General features: G+C 47.1%; 2 protein-coding genes across 3 annotated transcripts in view; one reads left to right on the top strand and one right to left on the bottom strand.

Moving 5' to 3' along the window:
• The window catches only part of plbd2 (phospholipase B domain containing 2), a 40,340-nt gene extending 32,739 nt beyond the window's left edge, over positions 1–7,601 (top strand). The window contains exon 12 of the mRNA XM_079619443.1: positions 7,260–7,601. Within this exon, the coding sequence (XP_079475569.1) occupies positions 7,260–7,430 (171 nt within the window). The 3' untranslated portion in view covers positions 7,431–7,601. The remainder of the gene's footprint in view (positions 1–7,259) is intronic.
• Positions 7,602–7,846: 245 nt separating this feature from the next.
• Positions 7,847–18,767, bottom strand: LOC307002153 (claudin-10-like). 2 transcript variants are annotated; one of them, XM_079619464.1, is made up of 5 exons: positions 17,864–18,767; positions 13,433–13,594; positions 10,193–10,274; positions 10,011–10,118; positions 7,854–8,739 (listed from the first exon to the last, which is right to left on the bottom strand). In XM_079619464.1, exons 1-5 carry the CDS (start codon positions 18,093–18,095, stop codon positions 8,520–8,522), a joined length of 804 nt encoding a protein of 267 aa, XP_079475590.1. In that variant the 5' UTR covers positions 18,096–18,767; the 3' UTR covers positions 7,854–8,519. The 2 variants fall into 2 exon arrangements, with proteins under 2 accessions (XP_079475589.1, XP_079475590.1); XM_079619463.1 differs by lacking the exon at positions 10,193–10,274 and having other exon boundaries at positions 7,847–8,739.

Below are 18,767 nucleotides of genomic sequence, written 5' to 3'. Positions count from 1 at the left end.
CCTCCTGCAGATGTTGTCGAGTGTTGTAACGCTCCTGACCTCCTGCAGATGTTGTTGAGTGTTGTAACGCTCCTGTCCTCCTGCAGATGTTGTCGAGTGTTGTAACGCTCCTGTCCTCCTGCAGATGTTGTTGAGTGTTGTAACGCTCCTGACCTCCTGCAGATGTTGTTGAGTGTTGTAACGCTCCTGACCTCCTGCAGATGTTGTTGAGTGTTGTAACGCTCCTGTCCTCCTGCAGATGTTGTTGAGTGTTGTAACGCTCCTGTCCTCCTGCAGATGTTGTTGAGTGTTGTAATGCTCCTGTCCTCCTGCAGATGTTGTTGAGTGTTGTAACGCTCCTGTCCTCCTGCAGATGTTGTTGAGTGTTGTAACGCCCCTGTCCTCCTGCAGATGTTGTTGAGTGTTGTAACGCTCCTGACCTCCTGCAGATGTTGTTGAGTGTTGTAACGCCTCTGTCCTCCTGCAGATGTTGTTGAGTGTTGTAACGCTCCTGTCCTGCAGATGTTGTTGAGTGTTGTAACGCTCCTGACCTCCTGCAGATGTTGTTGAGTGTTGTAACGCACCTGACCTCCTGCAGATGTTGTTGAGTGTTGTAACGCTCCTGTCCTCCTGCAGATGTTGTTGAGTGTTGTAACGCCTCTGTCCTCCTGCAGATGTTGTTGAGTGTTGTAACGCTCCTGTCCTGCAGATGTTGTTGAGTGTTGTAACGCTCCTGACCTCCTGCAGATGTTGTTGAGTGTTGTAACGCACCTGACCTCCTGCAGATGTTGTTGAGTGTTGTAACGCTCCTGTCCTCCTGCAGATGTTGTCGAGTGTTGTAACGCCTCTGTCCTCCTGCAGATGTTGTTGAGTGTTGTAACGCCCCTGTCCTCCTGCAGATGTTGTTGAGTGTTGTAACGCTCCTGTACTCCTGCAGATGTTGTTGAGTGTTGTAACGCTCCTGTCCTCCTGCAGATGTTGTTGAGTGTTGTAACGCCCCTGTCCTCCTGCAGATGTTGTCGAGTGTTGTAACGCCTCTGTCCTCCTGCAGATGTTGTCGAGTGTTGTAACGCCCCTGTCCTCCTGCAGATGTTGTTGAGTGTTGTAACGCTCCTGTACTCCTGCAGATGTTGTTGAGTGTTGTAACGCCTCTGTCCTCCTGCAGATGTTGTTGAGTGTTGTAACACTCCTGTCCTCCTGCAGATGTTGTTGAGTGTTGTAACGCTCCTGTCCTCCTGCAGATGTTGTTGAGTGTTGTGATGCCCCTGTCCTCCTGCAGATGTTGTCGAGTGTTGTAACGCCCCTGTCCTCCTGCAGATGTTGTTGAGTGTTGTAACGCTCCTGTCCTCCTGCAGATGTTGTTAAGTGTTGTAACGCTCCTGTCCTCCTGCAGATGTTGTTGAGTGTTGTAACGCCCCTGTCCTCCTGCAGATGTTGTTGAGTGTTGTAACGCCTCTGTCCTCCTGCAGATGTTGTCGAGTGTTGTAACGCCCCTGTCCTCCTGCAGATGTTGTTGAGTGTTGTAACGCCTCTGTCCTCCTGCAGATGTTGTTGAGTGTTGTAACGCCCCTGTCCTCCTGCAGATGTTGTTGAGTGTTGTAACGCCCCTGTCCTCCTGCAGATGTTGTTGAGTGTTGTAACGCCTCTGTCCTCCTGCAGATGTTGTTGAGTGTTGTAACGCCCCTGTCCTCCTGCAGATGTTGTTGAGTGTTGTAACGCCCCTGTCCTCCTGCAGATGTTGTTGAGTGTTGTAACGCCTCTGTCCTCCTGCAGATGTTGTCGAGTGTTGTAACGCCCCTGTCCTCCTGCAGATGTTGTTGAGTGTTGTAATGCTCCTGTCCTCCTGCAGATGTTGTCGAGTGTTGTAACGCTCCTGTCCTCCTGCAGATGTTGTTGAGTGTTGTAACGCCTCTGTCCTCCTGCAGATGTTGTTGAGTGTTGTAACGCTCCTGTCCTCCTGCAGATGTTGTTGAGTGTTGTAACGCCCCTGTCCTCCTGCAGATGTTGTTGAGTGTTGTAACGCCTCTGTCCTCCTGCAGATGTTGTCGAGTGTTGTAACGCCCCTGTCCTCCTGCAGATGTTGTTGAGTGTTGTAACGCCCCTGTCCTCCTGCAGATGTTGTCGAGTGTTGTAACGCTCCTGTCCTCCTGCAGATGTTGTTGAGTGTTGTAACGCCCTTGTCCTCCTGCAGATGTTGTTGAGTGTTGTAACGCTCCTGTCCTCCTGCAGATGTTGTTGAGTGTTGTAACGCCCCTGTCCTCCTGCAGATGTTGTTGAGTGTTGTAACGCTCCTGTCCTCCTGCAGATGTTGTCGAGTGTTGTAACGCTCCTGTCCTCCTGCAGATGTTGTTGAGTGTTGTAACGCTCCTGTCCTCCTGCAGATGTTGTTGAGTGTTGTAACGCTCCTGTCCTCCTGCAGATGTTGTTGAGTGTTGTAACGCTCCTGACCTCCTGCAGATGTTGTTGAGTGTTGTAACGCTCCTGACCTCCTGCAGATGTTGTTGAGTGTTGTAACGCTCCTGTCCTCCTGCAGATGAGTGTTGTAACGCTCCTGTCCTCCTGCAGATGTTGTTGAGTGTTGTAACGCCTCTGTCCTCCTGCAGATGTTGTCGAGTGTTGTAACGCCCCTGTCCTCCTGCAGATGTTGTTGAGTGTTGTGACGCCCCTGTCCTCCTGCAGATGTTGTTGAGTGTTGTAACGCTCCTGTCCTCCTGCAGATGTTGTTGAGTGTTGTAACGCCCCTGTCCTCCTGCAGATGTTGTTGAGTGTTGTAACGCCTCTGTCCTCCTGCAGATGTTGTCGAGTATTGTGACGCCTGTCCTCCTGCAGATGTTGTCGAGTGTTGTAACGCCCCTGTCCTCCTGCAGATGTTGTTGAGTGTTGTAACACTCCTGTCCTCCTGCAGATGTTGTTGAGTGTTGTAACGCTCCTGTCCTCCTGCAGATGTTGTTGAGTGTTGTGATGCCCCTGTCCTCCTGCAGATGTTGTTAAGTGTTGTAACGCTCCTGTCCTCCTGCAGATGTTGTTGAGTGTTGTAACGCCCCTGTCCTCCTGCAGATGTTGTTGAGTGTTGTAACGCTCCTGTCCTCCTGCAGATGTTGTTGAGTGTTGTAACGCCTCTGTCCTCCTGCAGATGTTGTTGAGTGTTGTAACGCTCCTGTCCTCCTGCAGATGTTGTTGAGTGTTGTAACGCTCCTGTCCTCCTGCAGATGTTGTCGAGTGTTGTAACGCTCCTGACCTCCTGCAGATGTTGTTGAGTGTTGTAACGCTCCTGTCCTCCTGCAGATGTTGTTGAGTGTTGTAACGCTCCTGTCCTCCTGCAGATGAGTGTTGTAACGCTCCTGTCCTCCTGCAGATGTTGTTGAGTGTTGTAACGCTCCTGTCCTCCTGCAGATGTGTTGTAACGCTCCTGTCCTCCTGCAGATGTTGTTGTAACGCCTCTGTCCTCCTGCAGATGTTGTTGAGTGTTGTAACGCCTCTGTCCTCCTGCAGATGTTGTTGAGTGTTGTAACGCTCCTGTCCTCCTGCAGATGTTGTTGAGTGTTGTAACGCCTCTGTCCTCCTGCAGATGTTGTTGAGTGTTGTAACGCTCCTGTCCTCCTGCAGATGTTGTTGAGTGTTGTAACGCTCCTGTCCTCCTGCAGATGTTGTCGAGTGTTGTAACGCTCCTGACCTCCTGCAGATGTTGTTGAGTGTTGTAACGCTCCTGTCCTCCTGCAGATGTTGTCGAGTGTTGTAACGCTCCTGTCCTCCTGCAGATGTTGTTGAGTGTTGTAACGCTCCTGACCTCCTGCAGATGTTGTTGAGTGTTGTAACGCTCCTGTCCTCCTGCAGATGTTGTTGAGTGTTGTAACGCTCCTGTCCTCCTGCAGATGTTGTTGAGTGTTGTAATGCTCCTGTCCTCCTGCAGATGTTGTTGAGTGTTGTAACGCTCCTGTCCTCCTGCAGATGTTGTTGAGTGTTGTAACGCCCCTGTCCTCCTGCAGATGTTGTTGAGTGTTGTAACGCTCCTGACCTCCTGCAGATGTTGTTGAGTGTTGTAACGCCTCTGTCCTCCTGCAGATGTTGTTGAGTGTTGTAACGCTCCTGTCCTGCAGATGTTGTTGAGTGTTGTAACGGTCCTGACCTCCTGCAGATGTTGTTGAGTGTTGTAACGCTCCTGACCTCCTGCAGATGTTGTTGAGTGTTGTAACGCCTCTGTCCTCCTGCAGATGTTGTTGAGTGTTGTAACGCTCCTGTCCTCCTGCAGATGTTGTCGAGTGTTGTAACGCCCTTGTCCTCCTGCAGATGTTGTTGAGTGTTGTAACGCTCCTGTCCTCCTGCAGATGTTGTTGAGTGTTGTAACGCTCCTGACCTCCTGCAGATGTTGTTGAGTGTTGTAACGCTCCTGTCCTCCTGCAGATGTTGTTGAGTGTTGTAACGCTCCTGTCCTCCTGCAGATGTTGTTGAGTGTTGTAACGCTCCTGACCTCCTGCAGATGTTGTTGAGTGTTGTAACGCTCCTGTCCTCCTGCAGATGTTGTTGAGTGTTGTAACGCTCCTGTCCTCCTGCAGATGTTGTTGAGTGTTGTAACGCTCCTGTCCTCCTGCAGATGTTGTTGAGTGTTGTAACGCCCCTGTCCTCCTGCAGATGTTGTCGAGTGTTGTAACGCTCCTGTCCTCCTGCAGATGTTGTTGAGTGTTGTAACGCCCCTGTCCTCCTGCAGATGTTGTTGAGTGTTGTAACGCTCCTGACCTCCTGCAGATGTTGTTGAGTGTTGTAACGCCTCTGTCCTCCTGCAGATGTTGTTGAGTGTTGTAACGCTCCTGTCCTCCTGCAGATGTTGTTGAGTGTTGTAACGCCCCTGTCCTCCTGCAGATGTTGTTGAGTGTTGTAACGCTCCTGTCCTCCTGCAGATGTTGTTGAGTGTTGTAACGCCCCTGTCCTCCTGCAGATGTTGTTGAGTGTTGTAACGCTCCTGTCCTCCTGCAGATGTTGTTGAGTGTTGTAACGCCTCTGTCCTCCTGCAGATGTTGTCGAGGGTTGTAACGCTCCTTTCCTCCTGCAGATGTTGTTGAGTGTTGTGACGCCCCTGTCCTCCTGCAGATGTTGTTGAGTGTTGTAACGCCCCTGTCCTCCTGCAGATGTTGTTGAGTGTTGTAACGCTCCTGTCCTCCTGCAGATGTTGTTGAGTGTTGTAACGCTCCTGTCCTCCTGCAGATGTTGTCGAGTGTTGTAACGCTCCTGACCTCCTGCAGATGTTGTTGAGTGTTGTAACGCTCCTGTCCTCCTGCAGATGTTGTTGAGTGTTGTGACGCCCCTGTCCTCCTGCAGATGTTGTTGAGTGTTGTGACGCCCCTGTCCTCCTGCAGATGTTGTTGAGTGTTGTAACGCTCCTGTCCTCCTGCAGATGTTGTCGAGTGTTGTAACGCCCTTGTCCTCCTGCAGATGTTGTTGAGTGTTGTAACGCTCCTGTCCTCCTGCAGATGTTGTCGAGTGTTGTAACGCTCCTGACCTCCTGCAGATGTTGTTGAGTGTTGTAACGCTCCTGTCCTCATGCAGATGTTGTTGAGTGTTGTAACGCTCCTGTCCTCATGCAGATGTTGTTGAGTGTTGTAACGCCTCTGTCCTCCTGCAGATGTTGTCGAGTGTTGTAACGCCTCTGTCCTCCTGCAGATGTTGTTGAGTGTTGTAACGCTCCTGTCCTCCTGCAGATGTTGTCGAGTGTTGTAACGCTCCTGACCTCCTGCAGATGTTGTTGAGTGTTGTAACGCTCCTGTCCTCCTGCAGATGTTGTTGAGTGTTGTAACGCCCCTGTCCTCCTGCAGATGTTGTTGAGTGTTGTAACGCTCCTGTCCTCCTGCAGATGTTGTCGAGTGTTGTAACGCTCCTGTCCTCCTGCAGATGTTGTTGAGTGTTGTAACGCTCCTGTCCTCCTGCAGATGTTGTTGAGTGTTGTAACACCCCTGTCCTCCTGCAGATGTTGTTGAGTGTTGTGACGCCCCTGTCCTCCTGCAGATGTTGTTGAGTGTTGTAACGCTCCTGTCTTCCTGCAGATGTTGTCGAGTGTTGTAACGCCCTTGTCCTCCTGCAGATGTTGTTGAGTGTTGTAACGCTCCTGACCTCCTGCAGATGTTGTTGAGTGTTGTAACGCTCCTGACCTCCTGCAGATGTTGAGTGTTGTAACGCTCCTGTCCTCCTGCAGATGTTGTTGAGTGTTGTAACGCTCCTGTCCTCCTGCAGATGTTGTCGAGTGTTGTAACGCTCCTGTCCTCCTGCAGATGTTGTTGAGTGTTGTAACGCCCCTGTCCTCCTGCAGATGTTGTTGAGTGTTGTAACGCTCCTGTCCTCCTGCAGATGTTGTCGAGTGTTGTAACGCTCCTGTCCTCCTGCAGATGTTGTTGAGTGTTGTAACGCTCCTGTCCTCCTGCAGATGTTGTTGAGTGTTGTAACGCCCCTGTCCTCCTGCAGATGTTGTTGAGTGTTGTAACGCCTCTGTCCTCCTGCAGATGAGTGTTGTAACGCTCCTGTCCTCCTGCAGATGTTGTTGAGTGTTGTAACGCCTCTGTCCTCCTGCAGATGTTGTTGAGTGTTGTAACGCCCCTGTCCTCCTGCAGATGTTGTTGAGTGTTGTAACGCTCCTGTCCTCCTGCAGATGTTGTCGAGTGTTGTAACGCTCCTGTCCTCCTGCAGATGTTGTTGAGTGTTGTAACGCTCCTGTCCTCCTGCAGATGTTGTTGAGTGTTGTAACGCCCCTGTCCTTCTGCAGATGTTGTTGAGTGTTGTGACGCCCCTGTCCTCCTGCAGATGTTGTTGAGTGTTGTAACGCTCCTGTCCTCCTGCAGATGTTGTCGAGTGTTGTAACGCCCTTGTCCTCCTGCAGATGTTGTTGAGTGTTGTAACGCTCCTGTCCTCTTGCAGATGTTGTTGAGTGTTGTAACGCTCCTGTCCTCCTGCAGATGTTGTTGAGTGTTGTAACGCTCCTGTCCTCCTGCAGATGTTGTTGAGTGTTGTAACGCTCCTGTCCTCCTGCAGATGTTGTTGAGTGTTGTAACGCTCCTGTCCTCCTGCAGATGTTGTTGAGTGTTGTAACGCCCCTGTCCTCCTGCAGATGTTGTTGAGTGTTGTAACGCTCCTGTCCTCCTGCAGATGTTGTTGAGTGTTGTAACGCCTCTGTCCTCCTGCAGATGTTGTTGAGTGTTGTAACGCCCCTGTCCTCCTGCAGATGTTGTTGAGTGTTGTAACGCCTCTGTCCTCCTGCAGATGTTGTTGAGTGTTGTAACGCCTCTGTCCTCCTGCAGATGACGAGCTTCAGCCTGTTCCAGCGGCTCGAGCTGTTAGCGGTCAGCGGTCCCACATGGGATCAGACGCCCGTGTTCCAGTGGAGCCACTCGCCGTACAAAGACCTCCCGCACATGGGCCATCCGGACCGCTGGAACTTCAGCACCGTCCACGTCACGTGGTCCACATGATCCCACAGCCCATGATGATCAACGTGTTGACCGTAACCTCAGGAAGAAATCAGCTTCAGTGCTTTGATTATAAGAAACTGATATTTTGAATAAGAGAAGTGTAATGCATTCTGAAATGTTCTGTGTCTTTGAAATGACAATAAATCAAGACGTGATTGTTCTTTGTCCTCATGCAGTCTCAGACGTGTTTTCTTGATCTTCAAAAACCAAATAACCTTCTAAACTTGCAATATATCCATTCTTTTTGAAAGCGCTTTCTTTCATCAGACAAACAGATAAGAGGTGAAGAGTGTGTTTGAGCTGCGCAGACTCATTCACCGATGACAACGATCACGTGTTTCCCGTTTATTCTGAAACTATTCAGCTCAGCTAATGCTCACAAATTCGTTTTTATAACAGTAAAAAAAAATTGTTCATGTAACCTCAATGTTATATTGTGTTGTGTTTATCAAAATAAAACTGATAAAAAATATATAGACCCACTTTATTAGTATTTAAGTAGTGTAGGATTGTGTTGAACTTAATATTCAATTCACATTTATTTATATAGTGCTTTTCACAATACACGTTTCAATGCAGCTTTACAGAAAATGCACGAGTCCACATTACAATTTAGAGTGATCTGTTATCAGAGGCAGAAACAATGACTTCATTAAAGTAATGAAACTTGTTTATTAACAAATGATTATGACAGAAAATTGGCTCTGTATTACCCAGTTCATAACGAACGAAAAGTGTTTCTGTTGCTTCATGAAAGCGTCTGTATTTGACATTGCATCTCTTCATCTGTGATGAACCCCGCACACACTGACGACTAACATGGGGCAGCTGTGAATAATCCAGTTTAAACAGGAACAAAGAGACGAAACTCAACTAAAATCTGAGAGCTAATGGAGATTTGAAGAGCATCCCCGTGACACTCATCAGGATAGACTAGAGTCACTCCAATTTATTTCTGTACAACAGTTAATTCTGTGTCTTCATCACAATGTTGATGATGTTAAAAAAGACTTGCATAAAGATTTACTAAATCCTTTAACTACGAATAAAGAGGTTTTCCAGATAAACGCATGGTAAACCGGGAGGATATCAGACGTAGGCCTCCACGCTGTGAAACCCTTTAGCAGGCCTGCTGGGCTTGGGCTCGGGCTCGGGCTCGGGCTCGGGCTCGGGCTTGGGCTCGGGCTTGGGCTCGGGCTTGGGCTCGGGCTTGGCTCTGTCCGGGACGGGCGACGGCGGAGGAGTGTACAGCGACTTCTGCTTCGGCTCAGAGGAACGACTCGGATGCGACTTCTCTTGGGTCTTGGAGCTGAAGTCACAAACATTGAATCATGATTACGTTCCGTAGTAGAACATCTTTGTAGAAAATTCATAAAAACGAGTTTATTTCAATGGTTCACTTCAGACATTCTACTAAGTATAAGTAATGTTGCACCTACATGTCAACTAACTCTCATTAGAGTATTAGTACTGTTAGATTAGGGTTCGGGTTAGTAGAATAAGTTGACATGTAGTTACAAAGTTACTTATAGTCAGTAGAATGTCTATAGTGGACCATTGAAATAAAGGGGGCATGAGAGTTGTAAACATTAAACAAGTCCCCTCAATCTGCCAGACTTGCCCACTGCAGCTTTAATTGTATTGTCTTTGTTACATGTACTTACTGCGGTAATAACATTAAATTATGCATTATTACATGCAACTAACCCTAAACTAAACCCGGTAGCACTGTATATATACCCGTCATTCAGATGAGAAGAGGTCCTGACTCTCTGTGGTCATTAAAAATACCAGGATGTCCTTCGTAAAAGAGTAGGGGTGTAACCCCGGTGTCCTGGCCACATCTAACCCTCGGCCTCTGTCCATCATGGCCTCCTAATCATCCCCATACACTGATTGGCTTCATCACTGTCTCCTCTCCACCAGTAAGCTGGTGTGTGGTGGGCGTTCTGGCGCAATATGGCTGCCGTCGCATCATCCAAGTGATGCTGCACACTGGTGGCGGTTGAGGAGATCCCCCCTTCTATGTAAAGCGCTTTGAGTGCCAAGAAAAACGATATATAAATGTAACGCATTATTATTAATAATAATAATAATTATTATTTTTGTAAAACCAATTTTTGTAAAACCTTCCGATACAGCATGACGATCGAAGCTTCAAACGTCATCAATCACGTGTGTTGTCATTTCGATACAACCATCAGTACAGTGTGAGATACCATAGTGCCATAGTACCAAAACTGCCCCGGAGCCCCAGTATCAACCGTCCCATCACTAACATGGATTATGATTTTGGATTGCCCAAATTAAACTGCATTTGGATCTTCACCCAAGTCTCAGAGCAGATCCGTGACACTAGGTAAACCTGATCTTAACCCATGTAGTTATCTTAATAATACCCAATACTTTCTTAGGTAAGCACTCTGTAACGAGAACAGCTTTAAATAAAGTGTATCTCCATGTTGTATTGAAGGGTGAATCTCAAGGCACTTGGTTGTAAATTAGGCTTCATTTTCATAATGCACAGTCTCACTCCTGTCTTTCTATCAGAGGTACGGGTGATTGTGATCAGACTGATACCTGGACTGGCAGGCCTGGTTCCCCGCGGTGACGCTGTACACGAGTCCTCCGGCCAGCAGGAGCGCCGATCCGCCCCATCCCACGAACAGCGCCGCTCCCAGCTCAAACCTGTCGCCACAAGAAACAAGTTCAACTCTGATCCGCATCAACTGCACATTTCATTTCTGTACGGAAATATTCACTTTTTGGCCTTGTAGTTGGGATCCATGAACTCCGAAATCACCTTGTGGCCGTACCAGCTGTACGCCAGCATACCGCAGAGACCTGAGGCAGAGACAGAAGAGTTCAGAGACCTGAGCAGAAACAGAAGAGTTCAGAGACAGAAGAGTTCAGAGACAGAAGAGTTCAGAGACCTAAGAGTTCAGAGACCTAAGAGTTCAGAGACAGAAGAGTTCAGAGACAGAAGAGTTCAGAGACAGAAGAGTTCAGAGACAGAAGAGTTCAGAGACTGAAGAGTTCAGAGACAGAAGAGTTCAGAGACAGGAGAGTTCAGAGACAGAAGAGTTCAGAGACCTGAGCAGAGACAGAAGAGTTCAGAGACAGAAGAGTTCAGTGACAGAAGAGTTCAGAGACAGAAGAGTTCAGAGACAGAAGAGTTCAGAGACCTGAGCAGAGACAGAAGAGTTCAGAGACAGAAGAGTTCAGAGACAGAAGAGTTCAGAGACAGAAGAGTTCAGAGACAGAAGAGTTCAGAGACAGAAGAGTTCAGAGAAGAGTTCAGTGACAGAAGAGTTCAGAGACAGAAGAGTTCAGAGATAGAAGAGTTCAGAGACCTGAGCAGAGACAGAAGAGTTCAGAGATAGAAGAGTTCAGAGACAGAAGAGTTCAGAGATAGAAGAGTTCAGAGATAGAAGAGTACAGAGACAGAAGAGTTCAGTGATAGAAGAGTACAGAGACAGAAGAGTTCAGAGACAGGAGAGTTCAGAGACAGAAGAGTTCAGAGACAGAAGAGTTCAGAGACAGAAGAGTTCAGAGACAGAAGAGTTCAGAGACAGAAGAGTTCAGAGATAGAAGAGTTCAGAGACAGAAGAGTTCAGAGATAGAAGAGTTCAGAGACAGAAGAGTTCAGAGATAGAAGAGTTCAGAGACAGAAGAGTTCAGTGACAGAAGAGTTCAGAGACAGAAGAGTTCAGAGACAGAAGAGTTCAGAGACAGAAGAGTTCAGAGACAGAAGAGTTCAGAGACAGAAGAGTTCAGAGACAGAAGAGTTCAGAGACAGAAGAGTTCAGAGACAGAAGAGTTCAGAGACAGAAGAGTTCAGAGACAGAAGAGTTCAGAGATAGAAGAGTTCAGAGACAGAAGAGTTCAGAGATAGAAGAGTTCAGAGACAGAAGAGTTCAGAGACAGAAGAGTTCAGAGACAGAAGAGTTCAGAGACAGAAGAGTTCAGAGACAGAAGAGTTCAGAGACCTGAGCAGAGACAGAAGAGTTCAGAGACAGAAGAGTTCAGAGACAGAAGAGTTCAGAGACAGAAGAGTTCAGAGACAGAAGAGTTCAGAGACAGAAGAGTTCAGAGACAGAAGAGTTCAGAGAAGAGTTCAGAGATAGAAGAGTTCAGAGATAGAAGAGTTCAGAGAAGAGTTCAGAGACAGAAGAGTTCAGTGACAGAAGAGTTCAGAGACAGAAGAGTTCAGAGACAGAAGAGTTCAGTGACAGAAGAGTTATGAGACAGAAGAGTTCAGAGACAGAAGAGTTCAGAGACAGAAGAGTTCAGAGACCTGAGCAGAGACAGAAGAGTTCAGAGACAGAAGAGTTATGAGACAGAAGAGTTCAGAGATAGAAGAGTTCAGAGACAGAAGAGTTCAGAGACAGAAGAGTTCAGAGACAGAAGAGTTCAGAGACAGAAGAGTTCAGAGACAGAAGAGTTATGAGACAGAAGAGTTCAGAGATAGAAGAGTTCAGAGACAGAAGAGTTCAGAGATAGAAGAGTTCAGAGATAGAAGAGTTCAGAGACAGAAGTGTTCAGAGACAGAAGAGTTCAGAGACAGAAGAGTTCAGAGACAGAAGAGTTCAGAGACAGAAGAGTTCAGAGATAGAAGAGTTCAGAGACAGAAGAGTTCAGAGACAGAAGAGTTCAGAGATAGAAGAGTTCAGAGACAGAAGAATTCAGAGACAGAAGAGTTCAGAGATAGAAGAGTTCAGAGACAGAAGAGTTCAGAGACCTGAGCAGAGACAGAAGAGTTCAGTGACAGAAGAGTTCAGAGACAGAAGAGTTCAGAGATAGAAGAGTTCAGAGACAGAAGAGTTCAGAGACAGAAGAATTCAGAGACAGAAGAGTTCAGAGACAGAAGAGTTCAGAGACAGAAGAGTTCAGAGATAGAAGAGTTCAGAGACAGAAGAGTTCAGAGACAGAAGAGTTCAGAGACAGAAGAGTTCAGAGACAGGAGAGTTCAGTGACAGAAGAGTTCAGAGACAGAAGAGTTCAGAGACAGAAGAGTTCAGAGACAGAAGAGTTCAGAGACAGAAGAGTTCAGAGACAGAAGAGTTCAGAGACCTGAGCAGAGACAGAAGAGTTCAGAGACAGAAGAGTTCAGAGACAGAAGAGTTCAGAGACAGAAGAGTTCAGAGACAGAAGAGTTCAGAGATAGAAGAGTTCAGAGACAGAAGAGTTCAGAGACAGAAGAGTTCAGAGACAGAAGAGTTCAGAGACAGAAGAGTTCAGAGACAGAAGAGTTCAGAGACAGAAGAGTTCAGAGACAGAAGAGTTCAGAGACAGAAGAGTTCAGAGACAGAAGAGTTCAGAGACAGAAGAGTTCAGAGACAGAAGAGTTCAGAGACAGAAGAGTTCAGAGACAGAAGAGTTCAGAGACAGAAGAGTTCAGAGATAGAAGAGTTCAGAGACCTGAGCAGAGACAGAAGAGTTCAGAGACAGAAGAGTTCAGAGATAGAAGAGTTCAGAGATAGAAGAGTTCAGAGATAGAAGAGTTCAGAGACAGAAGAGTTATGAGACAGAAGAGTTCAGAGACAGAAGAGTTCAGTGACAGAAGCGTTCAGAGACAGAAGAGTTCAGAGATAGAAGAGTTCAGAGATAGAAGAGTTCAGAGATAGAAGAGTTCAGAGATAGAAGAGTTCAGAGATAGAAGAGTTCAGAGACAGAAGAGTTCAGAGATAGAAGAGTTCAGAGATAGAAGAGTTCAGAGATAGAAGAGTTCAGAGACAGAAGAGTTCAGAGACAGAAGAGTTCAGAGACAGAAGAGTTCAGAGACAGAAGAGTTCAGAGATAGAAGAGTTCAGAGACAGAAGAGTTCAGAGACAGAAGAGTTCAGAGACAGAAGAGTTCAGTGACAGAAGAGTTCAGAGACAGAAGAGTTCAGAGACAGAAGAGTTCAGAGACAGAAGAGTTCAGAGACAGAAGAGTTCAGAGATAGAAGAGTTCAGAGGAGCAGGAGCACGCTGGGCCGGCTGGACAAGTGCTGGCTTTACCTGAGAACAAGTAGTTGATGCCGGCAGCCAAGCTTATTCTTGCATTCACCGTTTCAGAGCCTCCGAGTTTTGTGCACTTCATCCCCACCAAAGCCAGAGCGGATCCGAAGAATCCCAGGATTATGGATGTGATGACGAGAGATCGGCACAGATGAATGTGTGCTGTTGAAGGATGGACACAACAATAGTCACATATTTATTTAGTGTTTTTCACAATGCATAATATTGTATTATGTGATGAATATTTTGCAAACCCATTCTAAATGATTTATCAGTGCACATCATTATTGTGTTAATAATCTTGAATAACTTCCTCTTGCAGCTTCTCTTCTCTGATGACGAGGGCGGAGCTATAACCTGTCACTCACATGAGATCAACCAATAGCAAACCACAACCATCCAATCAATTCCCCACGGATAAAATCAAGTATTATATACAGTCAAACCAAACTTTACTAAGACTCCTTCAACATCTCTCACATCATCAGTTTATTCGCTATAGTTTAGAAAACGGTAATAAAATATGAGCAGAACTCAGTTGATATCTGACAGGTTTTGTCCGTCCTTCTGTTAGACTGTCTCACACACACACACACACACACACACACACACACACACACACACACACACACACACACACACACACACACACACACACACACACACAGGTTTTGTCCGTCCTTCTGTTAGACTGTCTCACACATGAATTATGTTGAGTATCTGTCAGCTGGTAAATTTAACTACACAATTAGATAATACCAGTTTAGCTCAACCAGTGACCAAGCAATGCTTCATTGTGTTCAGTGTGTGTGTAAAAAGAGCATTAGCAATTACAGACAAAACACTTCAGCAGAACATGATTAGCTTAAACTGTCTGAGTAATTTTTGGTCCCAATTTTTTTAATCATTTTTACTGTATGAAGACAGTTTACTTTATTTTGCTCTCCTCACTTACATAAATTAACTATAGTGTCCTGCACACACTACTAAAAAAATATAAAAAATGATATCTGATGTTTGAATAATTTTTGGTTTGACTGCATGCATATAAAAAGGAAGAAATTCCTTTCAGCAACTTTATCTAATTTCCTGTTGCCAAAACAATGGTTTATTATTTTTGTGTCATAATAACCACATATAATGCAACAACATGCCCCTCTACTCGCGATTGTCATGAAACGTCAGTGTTAGTTCAATGTCTCACTCCCTGCTCACTAACAGAACACATTCGGGAACTCTTTACAGCCGGACACATTACTGACTGGAGTGAAGAAACCCTCAGACAACACTTACTCTGCAGAGCCAGCAGCGACGGGAACTCTACAGCCGGAGACATTACTGACAGGAATGAAGAAACCCTCTGACAACACTTACTCTGCAGAGCCAGCAGCGACGGGAACTCTTTACAGCCGGACACATTACTGACAGGAGTGAAGAAACCCTCTGACAACACTTACTCTGCAGAGCCAGCAGCGACGGGAACTCTACAGCCGGAGACATTACTGACAGGAGTGAAGAAACCCTCTGACAACACTTACTCTGCAGAGCCAGCAGCGACGGGAACTCTACAGCCGGATACATTACTGACTGGAGTGAAGAAACCCTCTGACAACACTTACTCTGCAGAGCCAGCAGCGACGGGAACTCTACAGCCGGAGACATTACTGACAGGAATGAAGAAACCCTCTGACAACACTTACTCTACAGAGCCAGCAGCGACGGGAACTCTACAGCCGGACACATTACTGACAGGAATGAAGAAACCCTCTGATAACACTTACTCTGCAGAGCCAGCAGCGACGGGAACTCTACAGCCGGAGACATTACTGACAGGAATGAAGAAACCCTCTGACAACACTTACTCTGCAGAGCCAGCAGCGACGGGAACTCTACAGCCGGAGACATTACTGACAGGAGTGATGAAACCCTCAGACAACACTTAGGCTATGTTCACACTTAGCGTCTTTTTTCAAACTGCCAGCGTCTGTTCTACATTAGAACCCTATGGAGTAAACCGTTTTTTCAAAAAAGTCCTGAGCGCTTTTTTAAACGCCACCGCCGGCATCTTTTTCTGCAGCTCAGAGCGTCTTTTAAAGTTGAAAAAAGTTTAACTTTTCTGAAAAGAACGCCCTACGTCAAGCGCCTTTTTGACAGCTGACCAATGACAAGCGAGTAGCGAGACCTGTCGTTTCCATAACAACAAGAAAAATGGACACGGTGCCGGTAGAAAAACTAATCGTCCTTGTTTCGGAGCACAAGGAGCTGTTTGATATGAGTACACAACTCTATCATAACATACATCACAAAGAGGCTGTGTGGGCACACTACTGTTGCAGCTGTTGTTATAGCAACAAAAGACGCGCTCGGCTGCTATTTGTAACCGAACGCGCAGCGTTTTTTTTTTTTTGCTAAAAAAACGCCGTTGTTCACTTTTTTTGTCAAAAAAGACGCTAAGTGTGAACGTAGCCTTACTCTGCAGAGCCAGCAGCGACGGGAACTCTTTACAGCCGGACACATTACTGACAGGAGTGAAGAAACCCTCTGACAACACTTACTCTGCAGAGCCAGCAGCGACGGGAACTCTTTACAGCCGGACACATTACTGACTGGAGTGAAGAAACCCTCTGACAACACTTACTCTGCAGAGCCAGCAGCGACGGGAACTCTTTACAGCCGGACACATTACTGACTGGAGTGAAGAAACCCTCTGACAACACTTACTCTGCAGAGCCAGCAGCGACGGGAACTCTTTACAGCCGGACACATTACTGACTGGAGTGAAGAAACCCTCAGACAACACTTACTCTGCAGAGCCAGCAGCGACGGGAACTCTACAGCCGGAGACATTACTGACTGGAGTGAAGAAACCCTCTGACAACACTTACTCTGCAGAGCCAGCAGCGACGGGAACTCTACAGCCGGACACATTACTGACAGGAGTGAAGAAACCCTCTGATAACACTTACTCTGCAGAGCCAGCAGCGACGGGAACTCTACAGCCGGACACATTACTGACTGGAGTGAAGAAACCCTCTGACAACACTTACTCTGCAGAGCCAGCAGCGACGGGAACTCTACAGCCGGACACATTACTGACAGGAGTGAAGAAACCCTCTGACAACACTTACTCTGCAGAGCCAGCAGCGACGGGAACTCTACAGCCGGAGACATTACTGACAGGAATGAAGAAACCCTCAGACAACACTTACTCTGCAGAGCCAGCAGCGACGGGAACTCTACAGCCGGACACATTACTGACTGGAGTGAAGAAACCCTCTGACAACACTTACTCTGCAGAGCCAGCAGCGACGGGAACTCTACAGCCGGACACATTACTGACTGGAGTGAAGAAACCCTCTGACAACACTTACTCTGCAGAGCCAGCAGCGACGGGAACTCTACAGCCGGACACATTACTGACTGGAGTGAAGAAACCCTCTGACAACACTTACTCTGCAGAGCCAGCAGCGACGGGAACTCTACAGCCGGACACATTACTGACTGGAGTGAAGAAACCCTCTGACAACACTTACTCTGCAGAGCCAGCAGCGACGGGAACTCTACAGCCGGACACATTACTGACAGGAGTGAAGAAACCCTCTGATAACACTTACTCTGCAGAGCCAGCAGCGACGGGAACTCTACAGCCGGACACATTACTGACTGGAGTGAAGAAACCCTCTGACAACACTTACTCTGCAGAGCCAGCAGCGACGGGAACTCTACAGCCGGACACATTACTGACAGGAATGAAGAAACCCTCAGACAACACTTACTCTGCAGAGCCAGCAGCGACGGGAACTCTACAGCCGGACACATTACTGACTGGAGTGAAGAAACCCTCAGACAACACTTACTCTGCAGAGCCAGCAGCGACGGGAACTCTACAGCCGAGACACATTACTGACAGGAATGAAGAAACCCTCAGACAACACTTACTCTGCAGAGCCAGCAGCGACGGGAACTCTACAGCCGGAGACATTACTGACAGGAGTGATGAAACCCTCAGACAACACTTACTCTGCAGAGCCAGCAGCGACGGGAACTCTTTACAGCCGGACACATTACTGACTGGAGTGAAGAAACCCTCAGACAACACTTACTCTGCAGAGCCAGCAGCGACGGGAACTCTTTACAGCCGGACACATTACTGACAGGAATGAAGAAACCCTCAGACAACACTTACTCTGCAGAGCCAGCAGCGACGGGAACTCTACAGCCGGACACATTACTGACTGGAGTGAAGAAACCCTCAGACAACACTTACTCTGCAGAGCCAGCAGCGACGGGAACTCTTTACAGCCGGACACATTACTGACAGGAATGAAGAAACCCTCTGACAACACTTACTCTGCAGAGCCAGCAGCGACGGGAACTCTACAGCCGGACACATTACTGACAGGAATGAAGAAACCCTCAGACAACACTTACTCTGCAGAGCCAGCAGCGACGGGAACTCTTTACAGTCGGAGACACCGGTGGAGTCCGAGAGACAGTCCTTCCAGAGGTTGGAGAAATAGTGGGAAGATGTGAGGACTAAGCTGGCCACTTCAGAGTAAGTCCAGTACTCCGTGGGCATAGTCGAGCAGATCAAGATCCAGCCGCAGACGCATGCTACGAAGCAGCCGATCTCAGTGTACATCAGCACCGTTCTGTAGTGCATGCTGGGATTGCCTGATGCAGCTAGAGAATATAATATAGATGATCTTTTAAAGCTCAGGTCCGCTGAAAGACAAACGCAGCTTCTGTCAGGTGTGCAGAGTGGATCTGAGGACGGAGGACGCTGCTTGTTTGTGGTGTCATCAATGCCACTCGCACACACTGTGTTTAGTGTACACAGACACCCCTATTACATGCTTATGTATTACAAATGTCACCTCGTAGATTCCAAACGGGTGTTTTCGCAATGATGTCATAGAACAGGGGTATTCAATGAAAGTTCCAAGAGCTCCGGTCACTATATTTCCTTCCCAGTGGAGGACCAGACAATACTTGTTTGGAAAAGTTAGACATTATATATAGTACTTTGTAAAGGAAAGTACAGTCAAAATAGTCATCAAAGATGATAATATTGGGCCTAAACACTGCCAAAACAATCATGTCTAGGACTTTTTTACCAAAATGTACGAAAAAGAGTAAATATTACTCCCAACTAGCGACTGCTAGAGGCTGTGGTGTGTAGAGCTGCTGCTTCTATCGCCTCATTTAGTTTTGTTTAACATTTTAAATATATTTGAAGCCTTTTGACTTATTTGAACTCTTTCGAGTCTGAACTTGATGCTTGATTTGTTGTAAAACAGTCATCATGCGACTTCACTTGATCACTTGGATTATT

Source organism: Phoxinus phoxinus (genome assembly GCF_949152265.1).
Source record: "Phoxinus phoxinus genome assembly, chromosome: 7".
NCBI lineage: Eukaryota > Metazoa > Chordata > Actinopteri > Cypriniformes > Leuciscidae > Phoxinus > Phoxinus phoxinus.
Note: the sequence above shows the minus strand (reverse complement) of the source record. Positions and strands in the feature narration are given on the sequence as shown.

Coding starts and splice junctions, on each gene's coding strand:
- LOC307002153 (XM_079619463.1), bottom strand. CDS start 18,095: ATGCACTACAGAACGGTGCTGATGTACACTGAGATCGGCTGCTTCGTA. Junction 10,119..13,432: donor CATCAACTACTTGTTCTCAG/GTAAAGCCAGCA, acceptor TTGTGGCGACAG/GTTTGAGCTGGGAGCGGCGC. Junction 8,740..10,010: donor AACCAGGCCTGCCAGTCCAG/GTATCAGTCTGA, acceptor TTGTGACTTCAG/CTCCAAGACCCAAGAGAAGT.